A 16687-nucleotide genomic window follows, 5' to 3' on the forward strand; every position below is an offset into this window, starting at 1 on the left:
TGTGTGCACACACACGATTGCACAATAAGCTGATTTGAAAGCGGCAAAAGGAACCAGAAATGAGGCAGACCTACATACATTAAATCGAGCACAAAATTTATGCCAAAATCGGGGAATGCGAAATCGGAATGAAAGGCATATATATTAGACCAATCGGCATATTTAAATAATTGGGAAAGGGAATAATAAAATGTGAAAGAATTTATTTCTAGATGGAATTTCAAACCATTTAATAATAGATACCACAGTATAATAATTTAAATAACGAATCATTTTCTATTCTTTCTCGTTACAGATGTGAATCAACCACTTATTAATAAAACGTTGTTGAACAAAAGCATAATTCAATACATTTGCCATATTTAAAATCAATTAGAATATTTAACAAATATCCAAAGGCAGTTAATAAATTACTTACGTAAACAGTAGCAACCAGAAGGTATCAAATAAACAGAAATACGAACCACATACGAACCATCAGCAACAATAAATTATTCACATTGCATATATATATAAATAGAAAAAACGAAGAATCATGTATTAAAGTAAATTTATTCAAAATAGAAATGTTCAATTTCCATAACTCAGCAAACCAAATAACGCACAACAGCAACTGCAACATCACAAGCCACAATAACAATAGTTTCAGAAACAATAATAACAAAAGCCACAAAATGCATTTGAAAAGTGCAACAGCAACAGCAACGGCAGCGTCAACGTCAACGTCAACTACAACAGTTAAAACAACAGTACAGAAACATATTTTAAGTAAATTTTATGGATATGGTTGGATGCAAGTCTTCCTACTACTGACAGTCTTCGTGATTGGAAATCAAAGTGCCTGGCAGGAGAATATACGACCAAAACTCTACGTTGAATTAGGTGAGTGGTAAAATTTAGAAGATAATCTTTAAAAACTGGGGTAGAACCTTAAAAACTGTTAAGAAATTCCTTTGTATCCCTCGGGAATCCCTTTAGAAATTGCCTTGAAGATACAGTATTAATAAATTTTTTTTTAAACATTTAAAAGCTGACTAACGCAATGACGAAAGTCCAAAGTAAAATGTCAAAGGACTTGGCTTGGGTCTCGTTCTTGGCTATCTGACTATATGACATCCATTCGAATCAAATTAAAAGGCAAATGCCAATTTAAATTATGAACCATAACAGATAGAGATAAAAGTCACCAGGAAGTAATCCAGAGCTTGGATGGCAGCCCGCCCGGCAATGGTTACGAATCGAAGTCAACTGCCAAAAACTTTAATGACAACGTGTTTTTATGAGCTACAAAATGTAATTTGACTGCCAGACCTAGACAGAATCACATACCATGGATGGGCAAGGGAGATCCGGACGATAGTTGGGGACATTCTGTTAAAGTTTGACATCCAAAAACTTGCGCCCAGCATAGCACAGCACAGCTCATCAGAAAACCTTTTTGCCATCTTTGGGAAGTATCCACTTTTGTCAGGTGAAGAAGTTTGCTCAAGAAATGAAGCAATAACTTGTTGGGGAGGAGCAGAGTGGGTGCGAGGAGGGCATAGCTACTAATGCACACACTTTTGAGATATATCCAGACATCCACACGTTTTGCTATCTTAACTATAAATAACAAAAATTCCTGGAAGACATTATTTGCATAAAAGTGGCGAAGCTTTCTGTGCCGGAATGAGTGCGGCAATGGGATGGATGGGCTGGGCTGGGCTGCTCTGGATCTCCGTTCTCTTGCTGTTGCCAGCAGCTATTTCTAGTGTCCTGTGTGTGTCCTCAATGTGCGACATCATCATCATTATCATTGCCACCATCATGATCGTCGTCGTCGTCGTCAGGAGTTACGTTGCATATGCAAATTTGGTTCCTTTCCCATTTTTATGTGTTCTTTTTTTTGTGCCAAAAAGTTGGGCGACTTCTTCATCGGGCTCACGTAGGTTAGAGCCCCGGATACATATGTATCTGATGCATACCTATGTACATACATACTTGTATTTATGTGATGTATATGTAAGCTGCATATGTATCTGCAACGTTTTTTGTTTGTGCAAGATGAAGCAGAAAAAGTTGCCAACAGATGGAGAAAAAGTCGAGGCAGGAGTTCGCAGGAGTTCGGCGAAGAAGAACTAAATTCTAAAAATATCTTTTGTACGCTTCAGAAATTACGTTATTAAATGTGCATTTGGCACACACTAAATGGGGAACAAGCCAGTCACTCCTCCGTTGTTATGTTGCATTCTCCCCAGGAAAAGGGACTCCAGGACTCGAAACACGAAAGATATGAAGTCAAATCTTGGCGGCAAGGAGTCCCGGGTGAAAGGTAACTTGAATGCATGTCCTGCCAGGAAGGAATTCAACCGAATGTGTTCACAGAATCTTACCTATGAATTTGAATGTGGCACCGTATTCGGTAGAAGGAATGTGCCAGGATGTTACCAACAGGAAATGGGGTTTTAGATGCATATTTTTTAAAATAGTTAGGGTACTACTTCCGTTTTTTTTTTTAGTGTTATCATAAAAGTTGGAATAGCTTCAAGTATCTTTAAATTATTCCCTTCTCAATATCTCATTAGAACTCTCCTACTTCGTTTTTTTGGAAAACTGCTGTTGCCAACTGAAATGAATTTTTCTTTATTATTAGTTTAGCTGTAAAATCAACTCAAGGATAATCTGTGAAACGAACCTGCTAGCCCCCCACTGCCTCCCCCTTCAGCACTGTGCTAAACCAATTACTTAGCTCCGGTCTCCTTCACTCACTTCTGCTGCTGCTCCTGCTGCCTGGCCTCCACTGTCAGGGGACGTTGCACGTGTTAAAGTTCATTTAAAATCCATCAGGGAACCAACGTTGTGGGGGCAAAAGGACACGGAAAGCGTTATTTCAAAGGGGTGGCCACCACCCCTCCCGGGTGACAATTTCTTCGTTCTCTCCATTTCGCTGTTTGGGGCACTCGTGCATAACAGGAAAATAAGGTTAATGGGGAAATTATGAATGCGCCCAAGGAGGTGCCGACCAAATGAGCAAGGGGCCAGGATGCATTCATATGCCATTGTTGGTCAGGAAGTGGAAAAAAAAAAATATAAAAAATATATAAAGAGCTTTTTATACCCTAAACTAACCTTCTTCATATGCTTTAAAATGATTTTTTAAAATAATGCATGGAACCATGGAAAAGTTTTGCCCAAAAACTTATGTTACACTCTGCCAGGATATAAAAACATGCCACCCCATTTACCCTTTAGTCCTTTCACTTTGCCGTCTCCTGGACCATAAAATATTACAACCCTGCGTGGCCAGGGTTGCAGTTGACAGCCGCAAGTGGTTGTCATTAGGAGCTGCGACAAAACGGTCATTTAAATGCACTCTTCTTCCCAGCATTCTGCGTCTTCAGCTTATACGCCAAAGTGGGCGCAACATTTGCTGCAAAATTACGTCTATCAAGTGGGCAGCGGTGGCAAGGGGCGGCAGCGGCAGTGGCAGCGGCAGCTAATGCTGATCGCTTTGAGGCACTTTCGCGTTGCACTTGCTCCACCTTTTTTCCCCTCCAAAGTTTCGGAAAATGTCGCCCCTTTTTTTCGTGGACATTCTGTGAAATGTTTCTTATGCTTATTTCTGGCTACGTGCTAGGATTGTGTGATTACCAGAGAAGCAATTTGTGGTAGTGCCATAGGAGGTGATAAAAAAAAGCAAAATAAATCCATTGTAAATTGGATTTCTTTGAAATTTGCTTAAAATGTAAGAGTTTTTTTGGGCGTTGTCTAAGGAAATTATGAAAAAGGAAAAAGGAGGTATTAAGTGGAGTACTCAATCTCTTAGTTTTCGGTTTAAAACTTTAAAAACCTCTCTTAATAAATACTGATTTTTTTCTGTGACTAAGAGACTTACCTCAGACAGTTACTTCCTGTCTTCCAAGACAGGGGGCCCGCCTTCGTTCGAACTTCCAAGTCACCCAAGTCGCCCCAAAAATAGTTCTGTCGCCGCTTCTTGGCTGGCCGCCCATTAAAACTGTCTGCAACGTGTCGGAACAGCAAACATAACTGTTAATTGCCATTTCTACGCGAAGTCAGAGTCTCCATCGCCATACCCCCTTCCTTGACTCGATTCTGGAACGTCGGTCTCATTTTCATATTTCGCCGCATGCGCCTCATTACAATTTAATTCACAATGTAATTGCAGACTCTGAGTGGGGCACGATGAAATAAAAAATAGTGGTTGGGGAAACTAAGCATAAGGAGCGAGAAAAAGGAACCACCGACTTGGCAAAAAGTTTTCTTACAGTTTTGCGCCACTTGACACGCGCCTCGCATAATTTCCACACGTCCTATGTGCCACAAACCTCCCATATGTATGCATGCACTCTCCCTTTGTTCAGCTCTACCCCAGAGACTGCCTTTCCATATTGCATTTTTGGCAGTCGGGTCGACTGTCGAAAAGGGCGGAAATGCGACAACTACGAAATATATTCGCCCTCCTAACTTTGGGAGTCATTGTGTTTCCTCTTCGCATGTCCGTCCATATTTGAATTCACTTGCTTTCCATTTATAAGTCTGTTTAATAATATTATGAATTGATAATCTGGCTTGTCGCCGCCGTATCTGTATATAGATTTCCAAAATATGTGAGTAGAATTCATAAAATTCATAGCTAATGGAGGAGGAAATCGAGTGTTTTTGTACATATTTTGATAAAGAATTACATCATTTGCATTACATAAAATGCATTCTGTTTTAAAGACTTTAAAGATTCAAATAAATGCCAACTGTTTCCCTCGTTTATCTAAGCTTACATTTAAATCGAGCCCATTTCGGCCATGTAATTTGAAATGGGAATTACAAATCACTGGGTTGTGCTTCAAAAAAAAAGGAGAGAGAAGAAAAAAAGAAAAGCAAATCCGAAAGGCACACCCAATCAATTATATAGACAGCAATTTTACAGCCCCCACTGGGCAATCTCGTACCATCCTCGCCCATAGCCCTTGCCACCCGATGAGAGTTCGTGTCCAGCCTCTCCATGTTGCAGTTCTTCTATATATGTATATATTATCTGGCTGTGGGGTTTGCGAGTGTATGTATGTATGTGCAATTGGAACATTTCATGGATTAAACGTTTTCTTAATTGAGTGCCTCATTTTCCGGTTAGGAAGTTTTTCATGCCGAGAAAATAAATTACACACATGAGTGCAATTTGGTAGCGGCAGGCTCTTGTCGCTCCAGGATGCAGTTGCTCCAGCCTCCCTGAAACGGGCCTTAACCTGTATGGTATCCTTGGTATCCTTGCTCGACGGGGCCTCAACTGAACAATCACCTCATAATGGCGTTAATCAAAAAGTTGCCATTGCAATTCTGTTGATGCTGCAAGTTGCTGTTGAACGATTGAACGTTTAACGGTTAAGCTTGCCAATACACAGAAAGAAAAAAGGGAAGTACTTATAGAAATTAAAATTATTCATAAGATTAAAGATTAAAAATCTTTAGATCATCTAGTACTATTTAGACTAAAATCAGTTTAAATTGTTATATTTTCTTGGAGTGCATTTATATGAAGGGTTCAATGGCTTGGTCTTGGTCACCAGGGAAATTAGTAATACGACAAGTGCAGCAGCATTACCACCATCCCCCTCGTCCTCCTCCCAGCCAACCCTCTCCATCAATCCCCCACTGGGTCTGTGGACAAATGAGCTCGATGCCCGACCGACCCGACGTTGTCGTCGCCATTCTCCCCACCGTTTTTACACATTTTACTTATTCCCTTTGTCCTGGCTGGTCCTAGCTTTTTGTCTCTATAAATTTGTCACTGATCGTCCTGGTCCTGGTCCTGGCTACTTGGTCCTTGCTCCTGCCTCGTCCTGGTCTCGTCCTGGCGCCTGGCCAGTAATTGAAATGGCGTAACGACTAAAAATTGAAGCGAATCCCGCTTTTGACCGCTCACAGCTCTAATGAAAAAGTTAAAGAGTTCTATCCTCCAGCCCGAGAGTCAGAGTCAGAGTAAGAGTCGAAGTCAGTTTCTGGCATGGGTTGAGGTGGAAAAAAAAATTTGTTGCGTGCACTGGAAAAGTTTCACAAAAAGTTAATATTGATAAATTGATTAAAAGTTTAATAATTCTACACTTGACGATGGAAGGGAGGGGGCCACCGACCAAATGTAATGGAAACCTTCGGGAATAGTGGGAGGAAAAAGCAAAGCAACTTTCCTCAAAACTTCTTTTCGTGACACCATGAAGTTTCACTGAAAATTAAAAATTAATTGTCAAAGCTGGGCTGTAGTAAAGCTTAATGATTAAAAGTGAAAATCTTAGACAAAAAATAAAAAGTCAAAAGCATAAAACATAGTATTTTCGACAAAGCTTGCTCTTCTTATCTTAAACATGCTTAGCAACAAACACTAAGCATTTAAAATTTTAATATTTATTTCAAGTTTCTGTCTACATACTGTTTGGAATTATAATTCCGTATCGCCCTTATCAGTGACTCTTTGGGCTGTAAAGAGCTTTTGCCGCTGGCTATTCAAGTGCCGAAATAGCTCAGTTGGGAGAGCGTTAGACTGAAGATCTAAAGGTCCCCGGTTCAATCCCGGGTTTCGGCAATCAATAAAATATTTTTTATTTATTTTTATTTTATTTTTTCGAACTTGTTTTTTAAATTCAACCTTGAAGTGTCATTTAATTTAATTAAATTAAGTCATCAATTGTCTTGAAAAGACCTTTCGTATGTCATTTCATTGGGAAAACTTTCAACATTCCCGCCCAACGTCTTTATCGGGACACTCCATTACCCTCTGCTCATTAAAAAATGTAGTTGCGCCGAGCCGAGGATTAAGGATGGAGGTCCTGACGAATTCCGACTGACAACAATCTCGTCCCTGGCAACAAAAAAAAAAAATCACAATAGGAGAGAACTTTTGCCAAAACTTTGTTCCCAAACGAATGCAGATAATGTTGTGGCCCAGTCGGCGGGGAGGGAGCACAGAAATCAGCATGACAATTATAATGATAATGAGGGGGTTAAGGACTGGTGGGCCGCCTCTGGTACAGGACTGGTGGGTCCTGATGAAAATGTCATTAAATGATGGCAAAAGAATGCGCCCAACTACCAGCCAACCGCCGCCAAGGCAGTTGCCGGCGTTCTGCGTCATTCAGTCAAGTTGGCGACGTCATCAGGACCTCGCTCATCCTTGTCGCTTTAGTTGGCAGCTACATTGAATGCAATTAAAAAAGTTAAGCTCGGGTTCCCTTCGTTTTTATAGATGTATGTATGCAGATGTGCAAGCCATTCTCGGTTCGCGTTGCTCTAATTAATTTAATTAACAGGAAAATTAGTTGTTCAACAGTTGGTAACACGGCAACTAAAAGATTTTTACATGTGTCCGGGTTAACTTATCTTGTGTTTGTTTTATTTTTTCCGAAAGAGGATAAATACTTGACAGGAAGAAGCATTCACGAATTGATATTTGATTACCATAAATCCTTGTAATTTCCAAACTTTTGATAGCTTATTACTTTTACGATTCCAATAAACATTACTTCGCCCTCATATTATTATTATTTTTCCCGGTGGCGTAGAAACTTTCATCCCGAGTGATTGCCTGGATCCTAATTACTTATTTTGGGCCACTGCAGTTCGCCTCCAGGCACTCAAATAATAAACACTTTCCTGGAAAGCTGCCTCCTCCTATTTTTATATTTGTTCCCCTATTTTCCTTCTGAATTATGCGCCATAAAACATAAATCAGACTTTTGTCTTGGACATAAACTTCTTCAAGTTGAGGCCGCACTGCCGAGTGCCGACTGCCGACTGCCTCCTTGTTGTACAGCCACTGGGCTGTTATTGTTGGGGCTGTCAGTGGCAGAGCCAGAAACTTTTTATATATATTTTTATTTTATTTTTGTTGGGCGAGTAGTAAACGGTTTACTTCGCATGGGGACGGCTGTCGTCGTTTGTGTCACTCCTCCTGGACGCCACCACAGTCTTCCCGGCCCCAGCGACAGGCAACGCTAATGATCTGCGCCAATGGCGCCCACGTAACAATCTCAACTTTGGTCGGAACCTTACTACAGCTCCTCGTCCGCATCTACAAGCTCGATTGTTGCCATTGAGGCATAAACTTTGTTGGCCTCTTATTGGTGTTGAGTCAGCTCAGCTGAGGATGGAGGTGGAGGGCTCACGTGACTTCCATTTGGCTGCACTCGGTCTGGTCTGGAGATGTCCAACTTCGGATAGGCAATAACAAATCGATGTCTTATTATTTATGACTGTCAGGACTGAGTAGTGTTCCTGCCTTCCTGCTTTCAATGAGATAAATAAATCTACAAAAAGGCTCCTAATATATTTATACTTTTCCTAAGAAATCTATTATCCCGTCCCATAACTCTTTTTATTAAGAAAGCGCATATATTTTCTTTAAAAATAACCCCAAAAAATCAGTTCTTGTTCGCAAAAACTCCATATAATTGAAACATCTGTTTTCAACTGCAAATCATCCATCATTCTCAAAGACTGGATTATTAAACTGGGGAGGATAACCCTTTTGGGTTACATTATAAACCATTACACGGGCCTCATATGGTTATGGAGTAATTGTGCGAACAACCCTCGTTGTGATGACGTCTCAAGGAGTTTAATGCCATTCCTCACCCCATTCCACCCGTCATCATCATCGGCGGTAGGAGTTGACATCCCACACAGCCGACTGTACTGGGTACTGTCATCAGACGGGACGGACTACCTCCAGGAAGGATACCCCTGGCTCTCTAGTTCCAATCGTAGCAGTTCCCAGCTTGAAACAAATGTCTTCCGTCGCGACGGCTTCCGTTTCAGGATTTGCACTTTTAAAAATTTTAGCTAAAATATTTGAGACTATAAAGCTTTATAAGAAAGGGTTCTATAATCATATAGATGATCTATAACTAAACTAGCATATGTCTCATATCTGTATAAATTAATTATAATATTATATGTATATCTTAGGTTTTTGTATGGTACCAGTTGTAGCTCCTGTAACTTCTGCTTTCTTCTGTACCTTCTTTATAAGAAATGTTTCTATAGATCTGACTATTATAGATATAACTATTAGAAACTTAGTCTGAAATATCTATATCTTTATTTTAAATGTGTATTTAATAGTTTACTGTGTAGTTCCAGTTGTACCTTCTGTTTTCTTCTAAACCTTCTTCAAGATAGCTGTTTTTATAGCTCTTATAACTAACCAAATTATAGTTCTAATTGATCTAACTCTGATAGATTTTTATATAATTTTTATTATAATGTTATATATCATTGTTTTCTGTGTAATCCAAGCCATACCTTCTGTTTCCTTTTTCTTGGGCAAATCCGATGTAGAGTTTTTCTTTTGCGGCTCTTTCTGTGCCTTTCTGGCGAGATTTATTGCCTTTTATACATCATTGTCACCGTTGGGCCGGGGATTGTGGTCGGGTCCTGTGTATTCTGCCTGATTTTTTCTGTGGTGACAACGTGCAACCGCGTCAACGCAATTTGCCGCCATGTCGGGATCGAAGTTGAGCCTCAGAGCCGGGAGTCGAGAGCTGGAGTCTTGGAGATTGAAAGGAAAATCTTTTCGCGACGCCTCCCGGTCTGTGTGATGAATTATTAAGACGCATGTCGTTGTGACAATCGGCGAATCAGGCCAGAATCCACTGTCTTGTGCAAGTGCCTCTTCATCCGTATTTGGTATTTGTATCTTTAGGTTGTGTATCTGTATCTTCTGTTTGGTTTTTAGGTGGAACTCTCAATGAGCGATGATTTGTTGGGGAAACATTAGCTGTGTCCCTTGCCAACTGCCCCTCAAGTGGATTAGATTTAAAAGTCATTTACGAGTTTTGACCTAATCCGCTTAACATCGAAGTGTTTGTCACTCGACTGTGTGTCTTGACACAGCATTAATTTGCGGAATTAGTCTCCTGGCCAAGTCTCTGGGTGAAAGCATTTCACAATTTGCCGGAAGCGCTGAAAGGACATCTGTTAAGGACATTGACGCAGCACTTTAAATTATTGTAAAGTTAAAGTACTTCTAAATGCTTTTTATAAACTATTAAGTGTCTGTTTAATTTGTCTAATAAAATTTATTTATAGCTCTATTTTATTAAAGGGAAATCGTTAAACAAAAGTTGAGAAGCGTTTGCTTTTTCATAGTTTACAGCTCGTTAACCGTTTATAGTTGGCTGATTTTATATAAGTTGGAATATATGTAGTTATACTCGCTCCTTAGATGGACAGCGAGGCAGAAACGTCTGTCAGCTTTTCACTTTTCACCTCGGTCAAGGCTGCCACAGTTCCAGCTCGAGCTGTCATCATTTCCAGCGGATCCTAGGTCCGTTTTGGAGTCCTGGCATCTGCAATGAATGCTCGCCCGCTCTTTTCAGTTAACGTAATAGCATTCGGCCACTTTGAAGTTCAAGCTGGGCACCATCACTGGCATTTGGTCTCTAGATTTTGGAAAGAACCCCTTTTCGATACCCTTTAGTTTTAATATTACTATAAAGAGTGTTATAAAAGACCTTATAATGATAGGAGCTATGAGAAAACTCTTCAAAGCTTGATAGAGTTCTTTGGAAACTTGATATATTAGTTACCCTAACTTTGCTAAAATTTTTAATATTATTTTGGAGACTACTGAGTATTTTCTGAAGTGGTCACTGTCCTGTGAATGCTTTTTGTTGTATGTACTTTACTTTAGTAATGTCTCTCTCCCTCTGGCTGTCTTCTGTGTGTGTCTGCAGCTTATGGTGCGGTAGGCTGGCAAAAACATTTTAGAATTTTTCTGCCTTTTATGGTAGCCCAGACAATCGACAGCGGGAGCGGAAGCACTAGCAGAAGCCCAACCAGCTGCCAAATGTCCGACCGCAGCAGCTAAAGCACAAAGCACAAGGCACCAGGGCTATGGAATGGGGCAGCCGGCTGGGAACGCATGCGGATGGTTTGTATCCGAAAGATACCGGCTCTGTTAACATGCATATGACATTTGTCTTTAGACGTTAATCTCATTAAATAAGCAATGTGGTGCGGATGCGGACCAGGCGCCCTCTACCCATATTCTGGCCATATATTCATGAACGTGATACGTGGAGTGGACAGTGGTTGCCATGGATGCTATAGTTACGTCGTTTTACCTAAAATTTCTTTATTAAGATTATGAATTGTGACATACATTCCTTTAGATATTATAATTTAAAAGCTTGAACTTAAGCCGGAGGCAGACATGATACTATATGTATTTGCTGATCAAGAATATCAAACTCATTTCATCATATTCCCAGTGTCCTGAGACCAAAGTGCCCGGTGATTTGAAAGCCCAGTTAGGTGCTCCGCGTACCATGTCCGGCCGAAACTTTGGTCTGGTCCGCTTTTAATGCAAATGCTGGCCCAAATGCACATTAAGAGAGTGGTCGGGTCTGTCTCCAACCCAGAGCTGGGGGACAACGTAAGCTGCAACGTGCAGAGATGGTTTGGTGCTGCATACTATGAGATACAATGTGCATCTTTTATGAGATGGCATCGGCACATTCGGGCCCGGAGTTTGCATTAGGCTGGCTTTGTGTCTGGACAAATGTTTCGCCATCGATTAGTTGGCTGTCAAATTGGCAAAAGCCGCACTTTGACAGAGAATCGAAGCCCCTACGCCGCATGGCATGGAGGTAAAGGCTCGGAGCGACAAATACCAGCTTACAACATTTTTCGAAGCACACATTTGCATTTTGGTGAGGGGGTTGGGGGCGGTAATTCTACAAAGGCGTACTCTCAATGACGAATTACTGTTGCACACCAGAGCCTAAACGTAGTCCTTGTCCTGCCCAGCAAATATCCTGTCTGTTCACAAAATATAATTCGAACAGCTGGCGATCCATCCGGTCATACATGTATGCATTTTAATCGCCACATTACCATATTGCTACGAAAACGATTGTAAATAATTGCTTAGATTGATTTGGGCCAGCAGCTTAAAATAGCTTAAATCCACAGGGAGGTCTTTTGTTTCTAAATTGTGGATGGTTGGCATTGGTACTAAATAGTTAATTATTTTATATTTTCTTCGAGCTCAAGGGAAGAGATTTCATTTGAATTGATTTAAATATTCAGAAGTTGGTTGCAGATTCAGTGAATTCTGTTCCACAATTTCGAATTGAAAACTTTTATAATTCCAACTTGAGTCTGTCGAGTGCAAAATCTTCATTTCGTATCTGTGGAGGAGCTTGAGGTTGATGGGGTCACTTGAATCTGCCAACGGATGCGCAACTAAATCGTCCATGTCATCACACACACTGGCTCGGAAAACTTTCCCCTGACCTCTTCGCAAACAGGACCCCTCTCAGGGTTCAGCTTGCACTAGAATACCCCTACCCATACTCATACCCATACCCATTCTCATTCACATTCACATTGCATTTTGCTATCCCGTCTACACTGTTGACTTATTTGCTTTGAGATAAACGCCAAGTTGATTTATAGAACCCACCGACAATTCATTCAGCCATTTGCACTCCCTCGCCCTCGCCCACCACTCACCAGTCACCCCAGCCACCCAGCCATTCAGTCAGTCACTCACTCACTCACTTACTCACTCACTCGCCCAGTCATTCATTCATTCATTCGGTCATGCAGACATGCAGTCAAGCGTACAAAATTCTTGTTTGTTTGTTTCTTTATTCATTGGGCGAGCATTGGGCGACTTGCTCCTTGCCCGGTCAGAGGCCAACAGAGCTGGCCAACTAGCAAACAATGAGTGGCAAGCTCAGAGGCCCAACTAGGAGCCGGGATGCAGGAGGCAGGAGCCAGTCTACGTGGCCACTTGGCCACGTCACTCGCCAATCAATCCCCACCACCCCAGGGGCTGGTGGCGGAAATTATTTTCGCTCCCATCTGCATTTCAATATTTTTTTTTTTTTGATTCGGTTTCGGATTTGTTTCTGGACCGTCCAAAGTCCAGAGCAGTCTAGTCAGTCGCACATATCAGCTGCTGGTGCATTTAATTTAATCAAAGAAAATTGTATTAAATTGGACGCACGAAACTAGAGAACTAACAAATAAATAAATTAAATCTCCAAGAAGCCAGTGCGTGGCTTGTTTGTTTGACGTTCGAGCACTGCTACCTTGTGGGTTCTACAAGGTCTGTAAGGTCAGCCAGCTGTTGTGATTGCTTGATTCGATCGAATGGATTCATAAAGTTCAAAGGGTGAACTAAGTCATATATGTAGTCATGGGTTTTTGATTGATTATTGTTATTAATGGACGGCTGGGCCAGAAATAATTTGATTGGGTGGCGTGGAAATAAAATAAAACCCTAGCTGATGAAGAAACTTTCTCTTTAAAACATAAATATAGAACAAGATAAAGATACTTGATAGACCTTTGTAGAGAGCGTTACTACCCTGAATTTCAAGCTTGTGTATATTTAGGCCTTGGTGCGATGGCGGCTGAATAATGGCGGCTTGTATGCTTAGCGGCAATTAATCAGCGGAACTGTCCGCACCCAAACATGCGTGAAAATGTTAGAGCCAGCTAGAAAGAGACAGACAGACAACTCATAGAGAGAGATAGGGCTATGACAGCGAACGACCCTAAAAATGTTTTGCTGTAATTAACTTAGATAAACAAAGAAGCCGAGGGGACAGTCGGTCTGAGTGCCGGCTGTAAGTGCGACCATGTCCTTGCTGAGGAGGGTTGAGGAGGAAAACCACCCATCCAGAGAGAGATAGACAACAAAGATGTGAAAGAGACGGCACAAGAAGATGAGAAGTAGAGTTCCCTGCTCTGGAGACTTTGTTTCTATTCTATTTGCGGGCTCAGTCGGGAGACGCAGTCGGCAGTTGAGAAAAATGATTGCTCAAATAAATCATAATTAGCCATGTAAACATTTAGCAAATGTGTGTGACGTGGGCCTGTGTGTGAGTGTGTGGCAGGCAAGACAAAGCTGCAACATAAATCGTACATTGAGTCCAGGCATAAAAATTCGTTTTGCTGATAGTGGCAACCAGCAGCCAGCAGCCCGCAGCCAGCGTCCAGAAACTTGTAGAAATTTATGGTCACGAAAAATTTGTTAGCAAATCTGCATTTGAATCGTGTCCGATAAATCACGAGATAAACATATTAACTTTCTTGTTGATTTGCCAATCAGTGTCAGGTAGTAGCTGGCTGATTAATTATGAATAATAGAAGAATTGAATTAGTTTGAATAGGAAGGGCTATATATAGCGGACACCGTAATCATTATGAGTTTTATTTCAAAAGTCACTAAATAATCATCATTCTCTCAGCAAAAAAAAATAAAAATCATGAATAATCATTATTTTCTGAGCGAAAAATAATAATCATGAATAATCATTAGTTTGGACTAATAATGTAATATCAATAGTAGTATTAATATCAATAGTAGTAGCCTTTATCCTTAATAATAGTTATTACACAATATGATAGCAGGTACTTCTTTCTTTAGACTATAAAGACTATAACTCAGATAAAAATATTTCGATATATATGAAACTTGTTTACTAGATTTTAATATACTCTGCCCACATCTAACCTAGTCTTATAGCAACACGAGTACCGAAGTAACGGGTATAATAACACAACTAATGATTTCTTAAATAAGTAAAGAATCTTTATTTATTTTCCCCTTGAATGAGTTCTAATTAAAACCTATTCACGAGTTTAAAACACATTTAAATAGGCCCTAAACCTAAACCCTAAACCTTTCCCTGCAAATCCATAAACCTGCTTAGCCAGATATTCTAGCTGGACCACTTTGGCCATTGGGTCATCTGGTCAGCGTCTGGAGTTTATCGCCCCGCCCTCTGACCGCTCGTAAATTTCATAGAATTAATTACAGCATCTGCTGGGTGCTAGCTGCTGCGGCCCGGCCATTGTTCTTATTATTATTATTATTGCTATTATTGTTTAACTGTTGTAGGAGTCGGCGATGGCATTTGTTTGTGTTCTGGCCTGGTTTAATGATGCATGAATTACGACGGCGAGGGCGTGTCCCGATCGCGGGGTCGAGGTCAGCATTGTTCAGCTGATTCAGTTCATTGACTGACTTGTCCGTGTCTCGGGTCGGTGCCGACAATTGATTTTCTTACCTCTTTCCCGTAAGAGCCGTTGAGAAAGCAGAATCGAATGTATTTCCACCCGTAATTACCGCTGACATGCGTGAGCACCTGACCTGTCCGAGCAGCGTTTACGAGTTTCTTGTGCATTTTTAATTGGTTGTCTGGCAAGTGTGTGATTGGGAGGTGTTTTTAATTGTTCTGGGATAGGGATTGGTTTAAATGGATACCCTGCTAATGATTGTTTTCCCAACCTCTGGGGAGAGATGGTTATCCTGAAATGATTTTTATGGGTGTTCTGCAGAGATATGATAACTAAATACCTTAAGTGGATTGCTTAGCTTCATTTTCTAACCCATTTCTTACTCTTTTTCGTTCCAGGTATGTTGATTAAGCTTAAGTGACTTTGACTTAACCATCCAGAAACAAGTACGTACATTTTGCGCTTAAAAAAGTTACCAATATTCAGTGAAAGCCAAACTTCCAAATGAGAGAGTTTTTTTTGTTGCCATTACCTGACTGACTCACCTTTTGACTTTTGCACTGCATTTGGCTTCAACAGCTTAGCAAATTAAAGTTTTGTGGGTTTTTTTATGGACGGGGAAGTGGATGTGGAAGCTTAACCCCTCACCTTGCCCCCGAGGGAACCATTTTTCTCCGGTTTTTTGTGCAAAGTGTCTGAATGTTGTCGCCATTTACGTTGAATGCAACTACAGTGCTGCGTAATAGAGTCGGTTAGATGGCCCCCACTCTATGGTGGAAGGATCTAGCATATCGAGGCGGGATGCACCCCCCTTCCAAATTGGCTTCCAGGCTGAGTGGGGTGAATTAAGTCTTTTCAGGGATAGCAGTAGTAGTCAGCACACAACAATGGAATGTCGTGCTATCTCCTCGCTGCACAATGTTGGAGTTGCACTTAACTTCAGACACAGGAAAGCCGAGCTGCACAATAAGCACAAGGACAACCGGAGAAGCGCTAAGCAGGATGCTGAATGGTCACCCACCCAGCTACCACTTGCATTCTTTTTTTTTTCAGTGTGCTGTGGGCTGAGGGTTGACAAAAACAAAAGTCACATGAAAACAGCATGAAATAGCTGCAGTTTTGCCTTGGTTGCCGGCAAAGTCAAGTGCCAGGCGATTTTTCTTACACAATAATACACTTTTCCCATTTCGCTGACAGGGCTCCACTTCAATATCCTGTAGTTAAGGGTGTTTAAGGTATACGGGGATAGGAGTAGTCTTGAAAATGGAAACTCAAATGAAAACAAAACACTTAGGGCTATTAGAATAATTGGAATTTAAAGGGTTTTGTGTTAAGTTTGCACTTTATTTTTTAGCTTAGTACATTAAACATTAGTATAGAGAATCCTAAAGTCTTAACTTTTATTTCTTTTTAATTTTCACCATATTATTTCAACTGAGACTCCACTCAACTGAGACATTTCTTGCACATGCGGCATGTGACGTCACTTAGCGCAGACAGCTGTGATAATGATAAAATTAGATTATGGATGCTCTTCATTTTTCACACCCAGCCCTCTGTAGCTTTTCCCCTCTTTTTGGAGCTCAGAACTCTCTTTGGTTGTGGAGTCCCGGGGTTTTCAATTTATGGCTCCCGCCGCCGCCTCCCATGTGGGAATTCCATG

The 16687-nt window shown here is 40.9% G+C and overlaps 1 protein-coding gene and 1 non-coding gene across 6 annotated transcripts in view; both read left to right on the forward strand.

Annotated features, from left to right (window-relative positions):
• Window positions 1-16687, forward strand: part of LOC108133335 (semaphorin-1A) — a 125352-nt gene that overhangs the window by 20282 nt on the left and 88383 nt on the right. For all 5 annotated transcript variants that reach the window (XR_011441932.1, XR_011441931.1, XM_070276875.1 and 2 more), the window contains exon 3: window positions 296-882. Coding sequence is in view for 3 of the 5 variants with exons in the window: in XM_070276875.1 (XP_070132976.1) it covers window positions 567-882 (316 nt within the window). In the remaining 2 variants the exon portion in view is untranslated. The remainder of the gene's footprint in view (window positions 1-295; window positions 883-16687) is intronic.
• Window positions 6499-6571, forward strand: TRNAF-GAA (transfer RNA phenylalanine (anticodon GAA)). The gene has a single exon. It is a non-coding gene; the product is annotated as a tRNA-Phe (tRNA).

The sequence above is a fragment of the Drosophila bipectinata genome, chromosome 2L, assembly GCF_030179905.1.
Source record: "Drosophila bipectinata strain 14024-0381.07 chromosome 2L, DbipHiC1v2, whole genome shotgun sequence".
Classification (NCBI taxonomy): Eukaryota; Metazoa; Arthropoda; class Insecta; order Diptera; family Drosophilidae; genus Drosophila; species Drosophila bipectinata.